Source organism: Amphiura filiformis, chromosome 13 (genome assembly GCF_039555335.1).
Source record: "Amphiura filiformis chromosome 13, Afil_fr2py, whole genome shotgun sequence".
NCBI lineage: Eukaryota > Metazoa > Echinodermata > Ophiuroidea > Amphilepidida > Amphiuridae > Amphiura > Amphiura filiformis.
Window position 1 is genome coordinate 61013665 of NC_092640.1, and position 21635 is coordinate 61035299.

Consider the following 21635-nt stretch of genomic DNA (forward strand, 5'->3'; position numbering starts at 1 on the left):
CTGTAATTATTAGTATTATTGTTTGTCCGGCACGCTTTCTACAGCGTGGGGATTTGGAATTCCGAAAATGTAAAAAGGGTGGGGGCTAAAATTATGCTGTACAAAGGGTGGGTTTCTAAAAGTGTGGGAGCAATATATAAAGCGTGTGGGTAAAGCTACCAATTGAAAAAAAATATAATAAAAGTAATTTGATGATCTCTTCAAAAACATTCATATTTTGTTTTCATAAACTTTTTAATGAAAAATGAATGGAAATTAATTTGCTGATGTTTTTAACCGCCTGACAAACAGTATACTGTAATTTCATTACCCATATAAGGAAACCGCTAATAAAATTAATGTCATCTTTTTAGTGTTGTTTCACATAGTACCACCCTTCCTGCTACAAATGTAATCCTGAAATGTTGGAAATAACCTTCTTTAGACCCAAATCAAGATCAGCCCAAGCACTTATTGAACTACATAAACCATCACAGCCAGGATCAGCTACCCAAGTTTCTTATGGGTAGACTGGGACAATTGATAGTAATTTTCTTGTCTAGAGAATTTCAAGGTAGCTAAATTTTTCATGAGAACAGACATTGACATTGTAAGGGGGCTCACACTCATACTGTCATGCACAGGAGTTGTGCACCTTATCTACTGAGCTATTTGAAATGCTGAGAGTAGTTAGATGGTATCTTAACCATTGGGCTATTCCATTTAAAATCCACACTACCCTTGCAATGAGGAAGATTTTGGAAATATCTTCCACGGAGTGAGTATGAATTTCAAATAGAATTAATACATTAGCAGCTCCATTTGAAACTCTCTCCCTCAGGGGTAGGTTCAGGTTGAATCTTTCTCAGAAGGTGTATGAAATTCAAACAGAGCTGCCTAATGTGTTCTTTCCATTTCAAATTCATACTCCCCTTGTGGCACATATTTCCAAAATCTTTCACAGGGGTAGTGTGGATTTTAAATGGAATAGCCCACTGTTATCTTGGTCCACATAAATTGATTGCATGATCAAAAAATCTAAAAATCAAATCTATCCCTAATTTCAGATTGCTTCTGAGCTATGGACCAAGAAACTAAGTGAATTATTTGTGGAAGGTGAAGATGTGCCAGAACGTTCAAGATCAGCCTATGTGATGAGACGAAGGAATTCTCTAGACAGCGAGAGTAGTCGTCAAGGAGAGGAAGACCATCCTGGAAGATGGACAGGACCAAGCCTGTTGGCTCCTAAAGGGCAGATAAGGAAATCAAGAAGGAAAAGAAGAGTGCACTCAGCGAAAGCGGCAGTGAGATTCATCAAGGAGTTATTACGAGGAGACGCAGGTAATTTAAAAATGGCTGCTGTCTAGTCAAATGTTGTGACCACATCTTAAGAGTGCTTTGTGCTTTTCCATCTCCCTCAGTCTACCATGTTACTTCCTTGGGACATAAATTATGTTTTGTTTTCATCACATGGAAACTAGTCACAAAAGTATGATTATTTCATTTAACAATCACTTTGGCTTTCAGAGTCATGTCGCTGTAGTTGTGCGGCATGCCGCTTGGTGACTCCCTCTAGCAGAAAAATGCAAACGGTATGATGAAGTGTCATGACAGCATGAAAGTATGAAGCCAACATTAAGCATGACACTAACAAACGAAGAATATGTTGATGGCAAACTGAGGGAGGTCTGGAAAACCTTGTCTTCAGTAATCTTGTTTCTATATCAAATCTGCAATTACAGTGTCAGCGTAATTGTTCCATGTTAGGGCCCAAATTCGAAATTTGCTTATTTGGTACAAACATTTTGTCATGTAAATGATCAAAAGTCATTTTTTGGCTCTTACATGTAAATGATTTCTTTTCAGCATTTAGGTATGCCTGGAGATTGTTTGGTACTAACTGAATTATGTTACACCATGTCCACTTGCTTTTTGCCATTAGAAAAGCAGCTGCTGTGAAATATTAAGACCAACAGAATCGTTAATGTTATAGTTTATGTTATTTTATGCCATATATTAAATTTGAAAAATAATTCAGTGATGGTTATCCTTTTATTCAACGCAACTTATTCATGTGGCTTTATCATAATATATACGCTCATTCATGTATTTAAACTTACATCCACTTTGCATGCTATACCAGATGTAGATGAGGATGATGATATGGATGAGGAGGAGAGGGAGGAAGAGAATCTGGAAGAATTGCTTTTAAGTATGTATCAGGGATTGTTTTGATTGTGTGATTTGCACCTGTTTTCAAAGAGCACACAAGCACATATATTTATATTGGTATTGGAGACAAACAGGATAGGGAAAACAATGTATAGGTCAGGGAATCGGATATGATATATGTCATTTGGTCAACCAAATTTGAAAAATATAAAAGGATTTTCGAGTGATTTGCATTGTATATAGTAGTGGACTTATACAAAGATGAACCATTTCAGTCCATCTGGGCTAAATTAGCACTTGCTCAGTATCTCATAAGTATAGTGTGTCCACAGAATTAGAGGAGAACCGGGACTCCCTATACCGCCACATACAATCGCGCCGTCAGCTATGGGAAAAATTTGGGTCCTTGCTGACAGTGCGCGGAGATGAACGAAAACAATTCTGCATCTCATCTGAAGCGTCTTAGTACTCGTGTGTAGGTCGCATCAAGTGCATCTCTCAAATGCACCTATCATCCATGTCATGCGTGCACGACAACGAATGCCTCGAGTGCATTCCGAGGGAAACCAAATACCCATAATTTGTACTCCATGCCTGTATAAAGATGGCGATCGAGTCTCGATTCTCCTCTGTAATTCTGTGCAGGGGTAGCATTAAGGCCCGAAAGTCGGGGGTTGATTTCCCGTGTTTTTCACTCCCGAGCTTGCAGAAAATCCAAATACATGGGATGAAAATTAAATCTCAGGGGTAGTAAGGTATGTAGTCAGGGGTAGGAGTAAGGTCCAAAAGTAGAGGGTCAGAGTTCACCCCCGAGCTTGCACATATTCCCAATATAGAGGGTGAAAACTTAATATTTTTTTAATTTAGGGGGTCATTCACCCCCGATCGAGTGTTAACACTACCCCTGATTCTGTGAGTGTCTCTCATCTCAAGTTGAGAGTAACGCCATGTTGGATTACATAGTGGCAGATTTGAATCAGTGTGTTGTGTTTACGCGGTTGCGTCACCAGTGCACAGACAAATCGCCCTTCTATGTGTGTGTATACGCCCATAGGATTAGGTTAGCCAAATCTGCCAAATACAACATGGCATTAGTCTCAACTTGAGACAAGACAGACTATAACCCTATGCAGCAGTCAAAACGTGCTCCCATGCTTCAGTGTTCATGGCCATTGTGATATTCATGAGTGTCATGATCCAAAGAACTGAGTCAGTTCTAGGCCAGTTCTAGGCTAAATTATCATCATTTACAGCAGGGGTTAGTTTTTTTGAGCTTGAAACCATTTGGTGTGGAAAAGGATTGTCCTGCTTGTCTCTAAGTGGTATTATCAAAGTCATTGTTTCTGTTAATAGGTGATCATTTTGTTATTGGAAAGCTTTCAACATCAGTGACCAAATAATTACTTTCAGGATGATTCAGCTATAAATAGCTTTTTATTAAATTACATTTGGATTTCATCATATCATATTGCAATTCATCATGCATCATTGTGAATCATATTCATAAATTAATGGACCGGTCATCAATATATCATTTCATATTGGCTTGATTTACGGAATGGCGCTCCCTCCAACTTATGTACCACTATCCATTGGGCTATTCCAGTTGAATTCCATCCACTCCCTATGGAAGACATGACCTTAATCTCTCCCACTCAGTGAGTGTAGATTTCAAATGGAGTCACACATTCAGGTAACCCCATTGAAATTGACACTCCCTGTGTGGAAGATTAAGGTCATGTCTTCCATAAGGGGCATATGGATTGCAACTGGAATAGTCCATTGACAGGTTGCCTATAAACATTCACTAATCTTGCGTGTGGAACATTTTGTTAATAAGCTGAATCGTATTCATTCCATTTCATACATGTTACAATCATAATAATACATTATAACACAGGAGCTGTAGAAGAAAAAGAAAACATCGAACTAGCCCCTGAAATCCAGGATATGATTAGTAACGCTGGATCAATCCACCCCAACGATATCGCTATAATCGAGGATCAAGATCAAGGGAAACTGATTATCAGATCGCGAGCACCGTCAGCAGCTAGTGTGCGAAGCGCATTGAGTATACGAGTACCCGATTTGAGCAAAAGTCGGGCTGCTTCAGTAGAGTCTCCGTCAGATGAACGAGCAATATCGGTGGTGGCATCTGAGAATATTCCATCAGTGGTAGTGCAGTCTGAAGATGATGGTGATTTTGATTATGAGGATGATTCAGAGGATGAGGTAGTACAGGACGTATCAAGAGTACCTTCGGTTGCCGAGCTACATCAGATACTTGACGAGAATGCTGCTCGCGAAAGTGAAGATGGTGAGATCCGAGAATTGAAAGCATGCACCACACGGAATGGAGTGAAGGATAACCAATAACATATAGCCAAGAATGGAATGCAGATAATATTCACTATTAACATTTTTGTTAACATGCATGTCAATACCATATCGACATCAAGATTGTATGTGTCCCCTTCCAGCAAAATATACCTCAAGTTGGTCTGCAAGTCCTGAGAAATGGACTAAACTATGCTTGAAGAAATATAAAGAAAAACATCAGAAATATATTGACTATAATCTTCATCATAGTTCAATTTTCAAAAGCAAGATATTATTAAAAAGCTTATTTTCGCTTCTTTCTACAAATTGTAGATGTCACCCTTTGAAAAATACACTTAAGGTATATTTGGCTGATATGGGTCACATGTATAAAGTCCAATTTTCACCCTAAATATTTTGTTGTCATGCATGTCATAAAAAAGGCCTATAGCCTCCATATAATACGTGACATAATCAAAGAGAAATAAAAGAAATGAGTCAGATGTCGTTAATATTGTTTTTGAGATATCGGCAAAAACAGTGTTCAAATTCTTTTGCTTTATATTGTTTTCAGCCATTGATAAATTGCTCAATACTCGGTAACCAGATGTCCGATTTGGAGTTCGCATCAAAATGTAGCATTCATATACTGCCAGAAAATGATGTAATAAACTTCTAATTGAAAATTGCTAACATGTGACTCATTCCCTTTGATAATGTCACATATCCTGGGTTATCACTCTAACATTTTGTTATCATGCATGTCATAACAACACTGATCAGCATCCCGATAATAAGCTTCATTATCACTTTAACATTTTGTTGTAATGTCATAACAACACTGATGGCATGCTGATAATATACTTGATTATCACCATGGAATTTTGTTATCATACATGTCATAACAATTCTGATGAAATCCAGATAATACACCATGAATTATCACTCTAACATTTTGTTATCATGCATGTCATAACAACATCGATGGCATCCAGATAATACGCTTGATTATCACTCTAACATTTTGTTATCATGCATGTCATAACAACATCGATGGCATCCAGATAATACGCTTGATTATCACTATAAAATTGTGTTATCATGCATGTCATAACAACTCTGATGAAATCCAGATAATATTCAATTAATTATCACTCTAACATTTTATTATCATGCATGTCATAACAACATCGATGACATCCAAATAATAAGCCTTATTAGGCAATAGAAACAAATTAGTTCGATCTTTCGATCGACCATCAATGCTTGGTTGTCCTTATTATTTATGAAATCATAAAATTTAGCTTTAATTCTGATTAATTTAAAAGTTGTTAGTTCATTAAAAACAAGCATCGAAGCAGCATCGACAGTCGATCCAAAGATCAAACAATTGTTTCTGATGCCTTATTATCACTCTAACATTTTGTTATCATGCATGTCATAACAACACTGATGGCACCCAGATAATACGCTTGATTATCACTCTAATATTTTGTTATCATGCATGTCATAACAACACTGATGGCACCCAGATAATACGCTTGATTATCACTCTAATATTTTGTTATAATGTCACAACAACACTGATGGCATCCCGGTAATAAGTTTAATTGTCACTCTAACCACAGCAATAATAATATCCACATAATAAGCTGCATTTTCAGTCTTTATTTTGTTAACATGCATGTTGTAACTATACTATCCCAAGAAAATCACAAGCTTTATTTTCAGTCATAACATTGTCTTAACATGCATGTTGTAGTCACATTAAGTATGACACCAGATAATAAGCCTAATTTATAGTCTTAAATTTGTATTAAGCCAAATATAAAAAAGGTTTGTCTTTGGAACAAATGGAAAAGGGCAAAGGGGCTTGCAGGTTTTTAAAAGTAAAAATGGCCTTCTCAATTTGTATTTTAAGAGCCACTTTTCTTTTTTTGAGGGGGGGGGGGTGTTATGTGTTAAATGCACATTTTAAAAGCTATGCGCAAAGTCCCAAGGGTTTTTTATCACTTGTGGAATCCAGCACACACAATATGATTACCTGATAAAACATTAACAACACAGATGACATAAACAGGATTGTCCTCTATCTAACATTGTCCATATAAGTTTAAGTTAGGCCCCCCCCCAAAAAAATTGTTTGTTTGTCCACGTCCGACCGACCGTGTACCCTTTATTTTTTTTATTTTTTTTAGCATCGATGGGACATCGATAAAACAGTGGTTAGTATAAATTTAAAGAAAGAAAATGTAAAGAAAATGAACAGTATAACATGCAGAACCATCTAAAGAGTTAAACCAGTAAAGTGCTGTGTGTTTTGACTTATTTACCAGTCTTCAAATTTAAAAAAAAAAAAAATCCGACCTACCGACCCAACTTTTTCATAAGCCTCTATGGACAAACAAACAATTTTTTTTTTGGCCTTACGGTGCGGAGTAGATGTGGAGTGGAGTAGTCATGTGCAGAGAACAGTCATCATACAACAAATATGCCCTGCACAATGAAGTATACACATGGTGTTTCCACTCTGCCCTTGAACTAAAACTTACAGTCCAACCTCCCTTATCCAGACCTCATTTACACAGATCTCTCTATTATCCGGATGTTTGCATTTCACAGGATATATGTTTTGTATGCTTTTGACACCTTGCATGCTCTTGAAGCATTCAGAATGACATCTTTGTTGTATATCACTCAAAGACCACCTTTCAGTGTGTTTACCCTGTGTTGAGTATAATCTTTCATTGTTCCAATTTCGGCTTTTTGGAGAAATACCTCACTATAATAATTCACTTATCCAGATTTTTCATTTATCCAGCCAATGCTGGGTCCCAACTTGGCTGGATTAAAGCGGTTGGACTATAACTAACAATGTCAGGGGTGTAAAATCCAAGCATGTATTGCACCTTATTTGGCTTTGAGTTGAAGTTAACGTAAATGCATATTACAGAGTTGACCATCAGTTGTCATTTTGAAACATCACATAAATGTACGATAGTCAAGATTTCTTGAAACATAGCTCAATATTTGTAATTTAAAAGTGACTGGGAAACTATGCAAAATGTCACTCCAACTCAAACCAAAGCTGATATTTTGTGGTATTTTACAGGTATGTAGTTGACTATCTCCTTTCAATGTGAAGTTCTGCATGCCTTTGAACTCGCATTGTATTTGTTTTTATATGACTAACTTTCTATGAAAGAAATCACTGCTCCTGGAAATGGGATGTCTTCATTCATTATGGCGTGCCATGTCATTTGTCAAACTTGTGCATGCTTTAATCATTCTTTTCTTTTCATCAGAAACAGGTTTTTCATGTACTGTTTACTTGAACTTACTACTACAGCAGTACCAGTTTTTGGAATCCAGATGTTTACCAATTTGACCAAAAGATTTTTGATTTAATGATTGAATATTTGTGAACATTTTTGACTGAAACAACTCATATAAAGCCTTAAAATTCATTGTAATCATCAAAAAATGTGGTTTTAAATCCTCACAAGTTTGTGGGTTTTGCCCCCCTTGAACTCTGCCGGGTTCCTGCCTAGGCTTAGAGAGAAAACGCAATCTCGCTTTTCTCGCCGTGAATCTCGCTTTTTAGTGCTTTTCTCGCTTCATTTAAAGAAAAAGATTAATTTCTACCACAAAAATCTATTTCTGTGGCGAAAGGTTGCAGAATTCGACAACCATTGCAACTAAAAAAGCTTAAGTTTGACCTGAATGTACAAAAACGGTCCATTTTCTGGCACATTCAAGCAACAACACAAGTAATATTCTTTATTTACTACTCAAACCTTGCAGTATATTGACCTTTTAAGCTGATTTATGAGGACAAAATTTGTGTGTTTTTGATAGTCCGTCGGCAATTTCCATGCTTTGTTTTGGTATCACTCAGGGTATGGAGTCAATGAAATACTGCCCTCACTCAATTTTTTACCTTTTTTGATTTTCACCAATTTTTGGGCATAAATCTCGCTTTTTTCTCGCATTTTGAAGTTGCCATCTCGCATTTTTGGTCAAAAAATTGCGTTTTTTCTCTAAGCCTATTCCTGCCCCTTGATCCCACTAGGGGCCTGAGACTTTCAGCATAATTTTCATGTTTTTTCAGAGGACCTACTACCATCTCTGACTTAAAGATTCACTTCTTATAGCAGACTGCAAAATATTGAAGTTTGTATATCAACAATTTATTGAGATTTGTTACTGCCAATTATCATAGTTTGTTTTCTTTATCCTATATTTGATTTAAAAAAAGACATTTCTAATTATGCATGCTCAATTACTGTTCTTTTAATCCAGACACTGTTTCAAGCTCTTAGATGTACTCTCTAAAATCTTTTGATAGGCCTACCGGTATTAATTGTTTAAAATAAATCTTGTCATATTTTAGAACAAGGCTCAGATGAAGGTGCAGATGATAAAGCATCAGAAAACCAACAGCCAAGGAAATGCAGGTAACCATGGAAGCACTCATACAAATCATTGAACTTCATCATCATCATCATCATCACTGCTATATCATGTTCATGTGAAATAATACCTATTTTCTTCACTAACTTCAATTACCTACTACTACATGTATATTTGGTATAATTGTAGCACTCTTCTCTAATATAAACCTCCCTCCTGTAGACTTCCCCAACTAAAATCTGTTGAAGTACCTCATTGTAATAGCATAATGGATTTTATGCATCAGGCCAAGGATATTAGAACCAAAGAGAACTTACTCTGCCATGCAGTGTGTGTAAACCTTTGTAGCACTCAAGCTTAAAGACACAAATGATCGATCAATAGGGTACTTTTTGCCGATAAATGTGGGAGGTGCACTATTTTGGTTTTCATGTGTAACAAACCAATATTGTGGGGGATTTAGCATAGCATTATGCACAAGGCAATTCTGAGTCGGTACTCTTTGGGTCTAAATCTCTTTTGCATTAGCTGCATCAATTATCAGGGCTGTCAACTCTCACGCATTGGCCGTGAGTCTCACGCATTGGGTCACTTTCTCACGGTTTCACGCCAAGGTAGTATAATCTCACGCCTAAAAGTAAATCTCACGCAAAAAGCTGAAAATTGAGTAAAATCTCACGCATCGCCATGAAGAAATTGTTGTTGCTACCCGCTCTTCACATTCTCGAGCGCTGTGGCTCAAATAATCATGCGTCAAAATGAACATTGAAGTCGGCAAATCCCGGTATACGCCTCTGTCTCACGCCAAGCAATTCCAAAAAGTTGACAGCCCTGCAATTATTGTGACATGGGTATACATTGTAGGCTATGGCCCCACTCTCGATGAAATAGACTTTGAACTCGCATACCTACACATGCAAAATACAACTGCCTTTCACATGCACATTCTCATTTTTTGGCTGTAAGCAAAATGTCAGAAATATCTCGCCACTTATGCATTAATTGATTTGTAATTTCTTCTTAACAAGTAGTTGACAGATTTAAAGCTATAATGAAATCAGATCTCATTGTCAGCATAAACTGCTATCACATCACATTGGATTAGCATCATTGCTCAAGTAAATTCATCTGGTACATGGTAGGAAGTAAGCCAAGCTTGGGGTTAAATACCACTAATTATGTATTACACGGGTTTCAATGGGAAAATGCCTAATTTCGGGTGGAATTTTCTCATATTCAGAACTCTCACAGTTCAATGCCACCAATATCAGGTGAAACTATATGATTTAGATGCCAAATGATCAAAAAATTCAACATAGGTTGACCTGAGACTTTTCTTGTTTTAACGCACTGAACCGTAAACACCTTAAAATGACAGTGCGCCCTCGAAGCTGAAAGTTACAATATGATAAGGCGACTATTTACTAAAAACCGAAGCTGTGCGTATGAATTTTGGTACTATTAGTATTACATCAAAAATGTCATATAATGAGAGAAAATGTACCATTTTGAAGCATCAAACTCTAAAAAGTACTTGTTTGGCTATATAACTTGATCAATTTCAGCGATTTTAATGCAGTCTTTTCGAATGCCATGAAAACAAATAGTTCCTCATCGTATTTCAATGTATCGCCCAGGCCTATTAGTGGTCTTTAACCTTTGGAAGTCTTAATGACCTATTTACATCCTCATGTAGAAAAAGAAATTAAATTGTTACACATGTCATACCATATGCATCTTGAGACTTCTTAAAAGTTAAAATTCCACACCGTGTGTAAAAAATCCTGGCTAGGGGCTTGGTGTGCATGTTTGCACCCATAGTGATGAGCAAGAGTTTGGCTAGCATTTCATCAAGGCCTTACATTAATTTGCTTCCCTGTTGGCGTTTAATCATAAAATTCTATGATTTGTGTCTTTGGTGCTCACTGTCATGCTTCGCCAATGTGTAAGGATCATGAAAAACTTTGATTCAAAGCATGCATTGCAATGTTGAACTTTATGTATGCACTATTACTTTCACTTTGAGAAGAAAACAAACTCATAAGATCATCATACTTTCTTCCTATTGCACTCTTCTACAAGATGCACTTTCATCATCATCTGTCATTGCAACATATCAGCTTTCTTCATCACTATGGTGACCTCATCTTGGATCACGCTGCTCCAGCACTTTCATCCAGCATACATTATGTAGCACCATCAATGCACCATGCCTTGCACCAGTATGTCTTCCATATATCATCTTCAAATGCACCAAAGAATCATCATCCAGTCACCAGATGTGTGCACCACTTGCTAGATAAGTTAGATAACCTCACTGGTTCTACTATGTAGGAGGAGCTCTTTCTCTGGATGTGACCAACATTGGCAAGGCAGATAAGAAAGAAGCAGAGAAGCAGCCACTGGTTGTGAGACCTCCACCGGAGCCAGCGGATAAACCTTCAGAGGAGAATGCGGGGAGAAGAAGGCTGAGGAGGATGCAGCCTTGCAACAAATCATTCAAGATACCGGTGTGTAACCATAGCAACTAGTGATAAATTTTAATTCTAAGGAAAAATTAATATGTGGCCAATCTTCAAGTGAATAAGTTTTAAAATTTGCCTCAAGTGGATGTGAAATAGGGTTTTAAATTTGCAGCATAGAGAAATTGGGCTCCTAAACAACTGATTAGTCCTGTCAATGTTAAGCTCTAATGCACAGGAGAATTGGTCATTCAGTATTTGAAAGTACTATAAAGTGGTAGCTCACAACTGTCATTGTGGTACATAGCAACATAGCATGAGCTACTTGTATTGAATTTGAAGAAATCTTGAACTACGAAATGAACTGTTGATATTTTTCAGGAGTGATGTAATCAATAAGAGTTATTTACTATGATCAGCTCGTAACAGGTGAGAAGTCCACCTTAATTCACGAACGTGCGCAACAGCCACGCAATAGTACAATTCACATAGATGCTGTGCCCAGCTGTGTGTACATCATTGGCATTATATATCAAACCACAATATTATGAGTCCTGCCTATTAATAGCTGATCATAGTAGACTGGGTCTAAAGCTTTGGGATCTGGAAATTCAAGATATTCAACCAATGCAATCCTTATAATCATCCGCAAGGTACTTTCTTCTACCAATTGATAAATATGTATGCTAACTACTTGTTGTGTAGGGCTTCTCCAAAAAGGCAAAAAGTCAACCAAGAGTAGCAAAAGTTCCAAGAGCAGCAAGAGTAGCAAGAGCTTGAAATCCAACAGCAGTAAGAGTAGTAAGGATGACAATGGGAAGGATAAAGAAGAGTTTGTTGTTAGTAAGTATTCAAAAAAGTTACAAGCATGGAAAAAATTGAAAGTTGGAAAAAAATAGAGTAACCGGTCGGTCTGGGTGGACACACGCTTGGGTCCTGATGGGACAAGGCTCATGCAAGCATAATGCTTAAGCCAGCCTTAAAAGTTGATATAAGCATGCTGCTGGCCTATATGAAGAGAAAAGAAGAAACAGGATTGAGGAAAAAGAACAATGAAAAGAAAGGCCACTCCCAACAAATCAATTCTCGCTATTCGCAATAAGGGCGCCGCCAGCGGTTTGCGATATGTAATCGTGATGTATCATGGGAAAATCGTGATGTATCATGGGAAAAGGTCGACATCAAGTCGCGCAATCTGAATATTACCATGCTATTACATAGGAACACGTGACAATATTTTTTAGTTTGTCAATATAACGGTATTACACGCAAATCGATAGAGAAAAAATTAATTGTGCACATTTCAAATCACATTATTAAGTATTATTGAGTATCGATTCGCGTGTAACACCTTTATTTTGACAAGCTAAAAAAATATTGTAACGTGTTCCTATGTAATAGCATGGTAATATTCGTACTGCTCGGACTTTGATGTCGACCTTTTCCCATGATACATCACGATTACATCGCAAACTGCTGGCGGCGCCTTTATTGCTAATAGCGAGAATTGTACAATTTTGCTCTAGATTTAGTATATGCTGCTTTGAATTAGGCATGTACTTGTGACATGAAAGTGCATATCAAAGTGTTCATTTTTCATAGTTTGGTGACCGGGAGAGGAGTGGGGTGGAGTCGGGCACAAAAGTGCAAGCAAAGCAATGTGTTCATTTTTGTTGGTCAGATATGATGAAATAATATTTTAAAGTAGATTTGAGAGTTATATTCAAAGCAAAAGAAATTTGTTGCAAAAACTACTGTAATAGACTTGTTTCCATGGCTATTGTTTAAACATAGTATGTTTGTAATTCGATAAGGGATTTGTCAAGAGTTACTCTGGGATATGGGATACTGGTTTACATAAAAAAGCATGTACATGTTTTACATAATATACTAAGAGATGACCCAGGACAGGAGAACTAAAAATTGTTGAAACTCAGCAGTGTCACATGACCCATCATGTGATATCATGTGATATGAAAGTAAAATATAACTACAGTTTTGGCAGAGAATGTGTTCACTTACTTGCTTTTAGAAATCAGTTGATAAATTTCTTTAATAAAATTAAACATTTTCACTTAATTAAATTATTATTTTGTTCAATGTACTAATAAATTTCATAAACAAAATCATGATACTAAAATTTCTCTCCTTTTTTTCTGTGAATATGAAGTCAAATCATCATTTCTGATGTGCTTTTGTGCTAACCATACACTTAATCTCTGTGTACTTCCTTCCTTTTTCCTCCCACACAGAGCGTACCGAGGACGACAAAGCTGACCATTTGTTGTATAAACCCTTACCTGAACCTGAACCCGAACCCAAACCCTCTGATGTGACAGGTATTATAAATGACTTGTATACTAATGACTCTGTTACTAACAAGTAAATATTTATTGAATTTATTTATTTATTTATTACATTTGGCAAAAAGCACAGGCAAAACCCAATAGTGTTGGAAGAGCACTAAATATAGTAAATACATTTATAGTAGCTTCTGATCTGGGTAATTGATATATCAGGGGTCCATTTACGAAGCTTCGTACGTCTCGAAACATTCGTAATTTACGACGAGTCGTAAGTTACATTTCACTTAACTTCCTTACGAATGGTACCCTTCTTAAGTAATAGGGATTTACTACAGGTTACGTCTAGTATTGGATATTCGTAACTTTAGGAACGGTTACTTGAGTTACGAAGTGTTATAAGTGTAGTGAAATGGACCCCTGGTGGCCTGAACTTGAGTAGCAGATTGGATGTTAGCAAACTATACTAATTTTCCCTTAAATTGTTGGATAGAAAGTGGTTCGTCAAATTGGTTCACAATATGTGACACTTTTTTGATGCCATGATATAATAAACTCGCAATAAAAGAGATGTCACATCCCCTTTAGGATGCTGTACCTGTATGAATTCCTGAAAATCTGTATAGAAAGGTCCCTGTGTATATTGTACTGCTACTGTGAGGTTTGAGGTGATTCCAAAATAGAATAAAATGTATGCATTTTATAATGAAAGACAGAGATAAAAAGACTAAATTGCGTCTGACGTCAGGGCAAAGGCGCGACGTGATTGGTTGCCGACCTGCGCAGTACGCCATTTTCTGTCTAATTGTCAGAATTTTAGATGCAAACTAGTCTTTTTATTTCTGTCTTTCATTATTCATTGCACCGTCATAATTAAACAGATATCAAAGGGCATTGCATGGTTTTATTCCGCATTGTCACTGGGATATCACAGCATTTGGCTACGAATAATAATAGGACAAGCGAGATCAACTGTCTTGCCCAAGTGCCTGGTTTGCGCTCATGATTTGAACCATTAGGCCACCATGCCCTCAGAACCAAGTGAAATTTAAAAGTCCCATAGTGTAACCATGAAGAAAAAACTTTACATGCTCAGTTTTGTTTACTTTATATAGCTCAACAAAAAGGAAAGAAGGGAGGCAAAGCAGCCGGCAAGAAAACCAAGAAACCAGCGACAAAGAAAGGGAAGAAAAAGAAGACTAAAGCAGAAGAGGAAGCAGGTCCACCTGCTGAGAAAGAAACACCTGAAGAATATGTAAGTAGCAGGTGTCCTAGAAAAAAGGGTTACATTCAACACAATTGAAACAAAAGGGACCTGTAGAATATATGACACGCTCCCACAAAACCAGACATAAGTCACTAATTTTGAACATTGAGTTTTTGATGTCATCATTTAGTATAAGTCTTCAGCTTTCAATTGATACCAAAATTATGTTTCTGGGACATGTGGTCGTCATTCTGCGGTCTTTCAACGGGAAGGGGAGAAGCGACACATAAAGAAAAGGCAAATGCAAGAAAAATGGCTTTTAAGTTGTAAAATAACATGTTAAGGACTTGGTTTGGCTCAGAAGATTTGAGTGCTTTAGACATAAAGTAATGTTTTGTTTTCAATGGTAGGTTAAAGTAAACATAATAAGGAATCAAAAAATAACAAAAACTGAAAAACAAAATCTGCAAGGTTTTTCACCCCTTTCACAACTTTGACTCGCCGTATCTCGAAATGGCTGAGTGCGACTTATGGCGGGTTTTGTCAGAGCAGGTCACATATTGTTTTATGCATCATTTTAATGTATGGCTTCTCAATTATTATATATTTGGGCCACATAGGACCAAAATCATTTCAAAGATTTGTATTTGAGGGTCAAATATACTTGGTTTAATTGCTATATGTTTAGTGGAAATATGCGGATTTAGGGTTTCTCTACTGGAAGTCAATGTGTGCCGAAATTTCTCCCTGCAATGCAAAATGCATATTGCATAACAATAAACAAAGTTTGGACGTTAATCAATCTCTTTTATTATGCAAATATGCCTATTGCATTGTATTGTAGGGAGGAATATCAACATAAATTGACATCCTAAATCTGTGTATACTATTGGTTTTAGCCTGCGAGCTGACTAAATTACTAATAATGATACATGACAGAGATTTGATGATGAATACAGCAGGGTTGTTTGATTTAAATCACGCCGATTTAAATCACTGATTTAAATCGCAATTTAAATCACTTTATTATTTTTTTTAAATCACTAATTTTTGATAAATGTAAGTTAATTTCTTACTTAAATTGACTGTTTTACTTCATTCTTAATGCTTCTACAACTTTTGGATACAATTAAAATACCTCTATGATGTCACTTTATCTATTGCTAAAAATTCATCTTCAAGGTGCCGAATTCAACAGGTTTGTTCCCCATGATTTTACCAAATTTTTTCTTTGAAATTTTCACATGTTCATGTAAAAACATGTTTTGATTTTTTGTAAATACCTGGTAGGATTGTGCATATGACTAGCATTCCACTGGTACTCTTTTGAATTCATCATGGGGTATAGCAGTTCTTGGAATAAAAAATAAATAAAAAAATCGATGTAAATCGAAAAAATCTGATTTAAATTTTAAAAAATCAGATTTTTTTGATATTTAAAAAAAAATTAAAAAATCAACAACCCTGGAATACAGAAAAAAAAATAGCACAGTACATTTGCACCAGCATATACCCACAAGCCTCAGCAGTTACAGGAATTTTCTGACCACGTACAGTCGCCCAAGACTTTGTAAAATTTTACACGGTCACTTATGAAAATTATGGGCTTTCCACTGATACCAAAATGGACAAACAGTGGGGATAAGGTTGTTGATCAAACCAGGGACTGTGTATAAAGGGACTGGAAACGGGATTATTGATAGCTATTGTCAAGCTATTGTTATCAGATTATCTTTCACGACCTTCGATTGTATGCGAATTCGGCGCGATGTTTGAATTTTATTATTTACTCATGTTGCTCTACAAAATATCAAAAACACATCAAAGTATTCCAATATCTTTTTAAGTTATGACAAATTGTGTAAAATGTCTATCCTTTGTCGAAAATAATTTCTGTGTAGCATCGAGAATCATTTACATAGGATGTTAGAGACAAAATGTGATAATTTTGTGGAGATACAGAATGCTAGAACAAACAAAATTTTATTTTTTCTGGAATGTGTACACCGTACGCTTGGTATTCCTACTGATTTCGATACTGAAATAATTCTTAAGATGATGTTCTTTGAAGATTTATGTTGGCATTTCTAGAGTCTGTCATTATACTAGCAAACATGTAGGCTCATTTCAAGCAATGTATTAAGACAAGCCAAGCGCAGTGTTGTAACTGTGCTTGGATTTGTACTAGGGTCTATTGATCAACGTATTATTCATGCTTGCTCAACTGAGGATAATTTGTAAACCAGCAACTCGCATGGTACAATGGATGGAAGGCGTTTCCAGTCCCTCCATACAAGGTTGTTGATCAAACCATCTTCATTTTAGAGCTTACTCAAGTATTTAATATGGCATACTTGGAAAAAAAAGAGTAAAATAATTCTGTATTTAATCCCTCGCCTTATAATTTATAGACTGAAGAAAACCAAAGTGAGAAACAACCATCAGAAGCAGCTCCAGAGGAGGAACTTAAAGCAGAGGAACATCCTCCTGAAGAGGACAAAGATGGACTGGATGAAGATGAGCTGGATGAAGATGCTGAAGGCAGAAAATCACCTGAGTCTCCAGAGTTTATTTTTGTTGAAGATGTAAGTCATTAGCATTTAACTGTTAGATGAACATAGTTGGCGGAAGGGGGAGTGGGGTGGGGGGAAGGTGGAACACATACATTTTTTCACGAGGGATGACCGACCCCCTAAAATTCCTAATAGAAGAAAAATAAAGCAATAGTTGCCTTCCTTTTTAGCCCGTAAAACACCATGTTTTAGTCTAAAATAAGGAAATGGCTGCAAATTGGTCCATATTCTTAAAAATGCTCCCGCTCCATTTACTGGGCCCGCCAGGGAGCCTTGACGGCTGCTGGACCCCAAGCCTTTTTAATTGTTACCCATTCTCATGCCTTTCTATGAGGCATGTGCCTATGTATGTCAGTGCTTTGAGTAAACTCTTGTGATTTATTGTGGTGAAGTCCAGTGGCAGGACACCATACGGGCATCATTTTGTAAAACATTCTTCATTTACAAAGAATTTTCATCTTTATTGTCCTAAAGTTGTTTTGAACATTTATATCATCCATCATGAGTGTGTAACTTTTGTATTCTTGTTCTTATTTGCTTTATGTATAGTGGGATTGTTTTGCCATTTATTGATATCATGAACATTTCAAGAGTGACCACAGTTTTCTGTTTCCTGTCTTGTTTTAGGAACCTACATTCCATATGAAGCTATAAACAAAATTATTCTAAAATTAACCAGTAGAGATTTGGCAAAATATTTGTTTGTTTACCTTGATCTTAAAACTACCAAATATATTTTCTGAAATAAATGCATTGCTGTTCATAAAAGGAGACTGGCAAAGTGTAAGGTCAAAAAGGTCATGATCTGATGATGCAGACTCACTCTTGCTGAAGAAAGATGGGGTACCATCTGAAAATTCTGAGGTGGGAATACATTTTTGTGTTTGGATTAAAAGTTTTACTAAGCAAAGTGTAATGTATAAAAGACAGAATTTGAATCCCACAAAACAGAAAACTGTTGTCTGCTCTCAACATTTCATATCACATTTTTGCTGGTGTTATGTACATATGAATGTTGTGTTTCTTGCATGATGTTGTTTTATCTCCTTATTTCTCATCATATATTACAGGAATTTTCAAGCTCAGATGAAGAGGAGGTATTTTATTTGCTGATAAGGCAATTTATACACTTTACTTGTAAAGCATCATGTTACAAAATGCAGTAAAATGATTCTTTTAACAATTTGAACAGTCATGCTAATCTTTTGAAATTTAAGCTGGCAATATTTTCTTAGTCATTAAGATTGTTGCCCACATTTTTATGTAAAATGCTCATCTCCATCAGATCATTACTTTAATTGGTAGAACACCAGACTAAAACCCCATGTATGTGATAGTACAATAATCCAATAGAATATATGCACAGGACCTTTGGGGTTCTAGTCTGGTGTTCTACCAATGAAAAGTGAGCAAAAAAATATGTCCAAATTTGTATTTGTTTGTAACATGATGTTTTACCAAACCCATACAGTATGCATGAACTAACATTTGGTTTTTTGAAAACAAATCTAACAAGTACTAGTTTTTGCTCTTGGTTTTTTTTAATATTTCATAAATAATTTTATAAATAACATGTTAAATCTAGTTGAAATCCACACACCCTCTATGGAAGATGTGACCTTAATTGTCCACAAAGGGAGTGTGAATTTCAAATGGGGTTACCTGAATGGGTGACTCCATTTTAAAGCTACACTCTCTGTGTGGGAGATTAAGGTCATGTCTTCTATAGGGGGGGGTTGTGAATTTCAAATGGAATAACCCAATTCTGAGACTAATAAACTAATAATTAAATTGTAAATGATATTAATTTTTAATCACAATTTTTAAATCACAAACTTAAATTGTTTCAAGTTTAATTCAAAGATCATAGCACATTAAAAAGTACTCTAATTCAATTTTAACCATATTATTACGAGGCATCCAAAGACAGTAGACTGAGAGAGCATGGATTCTGTATATAGCCCTATGTTTAACAGTATAGAAAATCCCATATTGGATTGTGACTCATAGGAACCAAAAAGGTGTACCTCTGGGCGCATGAAAAACAATCCAGAGATACACTATTTTGCCCTCCATGAGAAACATATGACAGAGTCAGATCTCTTTCAGTCTAAAATCTTTTGAGGAGTCTTAAGAGATAATGCACATAACTCCAAATATAGGAAATTATTCATTTATCACTTTGGATCTAATAACGACCATTAAATAACATCCATCTGCAAATTCAAAAACTGTAAGGGCCACCAATTCCATTGCATATCGTTTACCCTTGCCTGTTTACCACTTGTTATGTTTGCATCAATGGTGCTCCCGATAACCATTTTATTGACCCTAGCTTGCTTCAGTTGCTTGAATTTGATCAAGTTCAGTAAAAATTGTATGAATTTTGAGATGTTAGTGAAACTTTGAAAAGCAGCTATATGTTGAATAAAAGTTCTCAAATACATAATGGATATTCCATTTCAAATCTCCCCAGGACCTGTCTTGATCTGGTCACACCAAATGTTGAATCCAACAGGATATATTTGCCTGTTTATATATTGGAATTCAAGATGAACACTTCCAAGATTTTGACAAACTATCATGATCTTCATCAAAAAATTGCTTGAATGTTTGAAAATCAAATTGAGGGTGGTGAGAGACCCCTTTTAGTATTTTGACAATACAAAGGTATAGACAAACAAGGTTGGCATATCTGCAATAGCTGCCAGATGTTATATTTCAAGATTGTGCACGATATAGAATGCAGAAATTGTCAAATGTCTAAAGGGCAGCTATTGCAGATAGGGCCATCTTGCCCAAATCCTCAATGTATTGGAAGGTTTCTTATCATGTTATGAATATTGGAAAGAAATATCAAGTTATTTTTTCAGTGCATATTTTGCCAAGTTATAGTATTTCAAAATATAGCTGGTTTGCACCATTTCCTTAAAGTTTGAATTTGTTCAGGTATACATTTTTCAGACTCCTTGTATTTTGATGTGTTTTGTTGTGTTCCTTGATAAATTCCAGGAATTATCCACTCTCGCACATACTGAATCAAATTAAACGATTCAAATGTTTTTAAATCAGATTTATGTGGGTCATTTGAAGTACATGTGTGACACTTTTACATGTCATAAACGTACACTATAAGATTCCTATTTGGGCCACATGCATATGTACACCATCACCAAGGTACTCAGCTGGTACTGTAAGCACAGTACCAGTGTAGTACCATTGGTGGTGGGTCCTGTGCAATACCAGCTACTATATTGGTATTTTTGTGCACCAGTCAGGTACATTGGCTATGTGCAGGCAGCCGCAATAAAAATCTTGCAGTGTACACTGTACATAAATAATCCAAAGGTTATATGTGACACGATCAAGGGAAATGAGTCTGATGTCGCTAATATTGATTTTGAGATATTGTCAAAGAAAGTGTTAAAATTCTTATGTTTTATATTGTTTTCAGCGATTGATAAATTGACGTAACTTCGCAACAAAACGCCGTATCAGCATGGGGTTTTCAGTTTCTGAAAGTTCTAAATGTCCTCTTTAGAAACAAATGTAAAACTCATTTTCGACCAGGGTCGACATGTGACTCATTCCCCTTGATCATGTCACATATTAGAGATTGCAGAATTCAAATAGCCTTTGTGTAATGCTGTGGTAAATCTGTCAAATTTGAATTGTCACACATTGGTGCCAAATTAGTGTACCACGAGCAGCACACAAACATGGCGGAGTCCACACTCTCCATTATAACCTCTTTGACATAATCAGAGCCCAACTTAAATTGTGATTAGTCATCTCAAAGGATAGTGGATAGTATCTGGAATAGTCTGTGATGTGATGTAATGAAGCATAATGAATCAATTGTTTGTCCTATTAAGGATAGGAATATTTATCCAAAATTTATTGTAATCTCTGATGCAATTTAAATTGCATAAATGAAGAAAGAGTATCATAACTGGAGATTGGACTAGGCAGGGTTAAAATTGGATTTACCACACAACCAGATGGGCCCAGGTCCAAAGATCAAGGTAGCCCAAATTTAGAAGGTTAAAACAAATAAAATTAAAAAAGAACCTTAAGAAAATTATTTTTAAAAAGGAAAGCGGAAAAATTTAGAGAAGTGTGCTTTGAAATGAGAAATATGTTACAGAGAAGGATAGGGTGAGGTGAGGTGTAACACATGGAATCGGATAGCCAGGGGCCCTAAATT

The 21635-nt window shown here is 36.2% G+C and overlaps 1 protein-coding gene across 1 annotated transcript in view; it reads left to right on the plus strand.

The window, feature by feature from the left end:
- LOC140168748 (uncharacterized) overlaps positions 1-21635 on the plus strand; it is a 75412-nt gene that overhangs the window by 43311 nt on the left and 10466 nt on the right. Inside the window, exons 17-26 of the mRNA XM_072192158.1 lie at positions 1047-1320; positions 2123-2191; positions 4052-4509; positions 8864-8927; positions 11218-11397; positions 12051-12188; positions 13598-13684; positions 14764-14903; positions 17267-17440; positions 18499-18525. Of these exons, the coding sequence (XP_072048259.1) occupies positions 1047-1320; positions 2123-2191; positions 4052-4509; positions 8864-8927; positions 11218-11397; positions 12051-12188; positions 13598-13684; positions 14764-14903; positions 17267-17440; positions 18499-18525 (1611 nt within the window). The remainder of the gene's footprint in view (positions 1-1046; positions 1321-2122; positions 2192-4051; positions 4510-8863; positions 8928-11217; positions 11398-12050; positions 12189-13597; positions 13685-14763; positions 14904-17266; positions 17441-18498; positions 18526-21635) is intronic.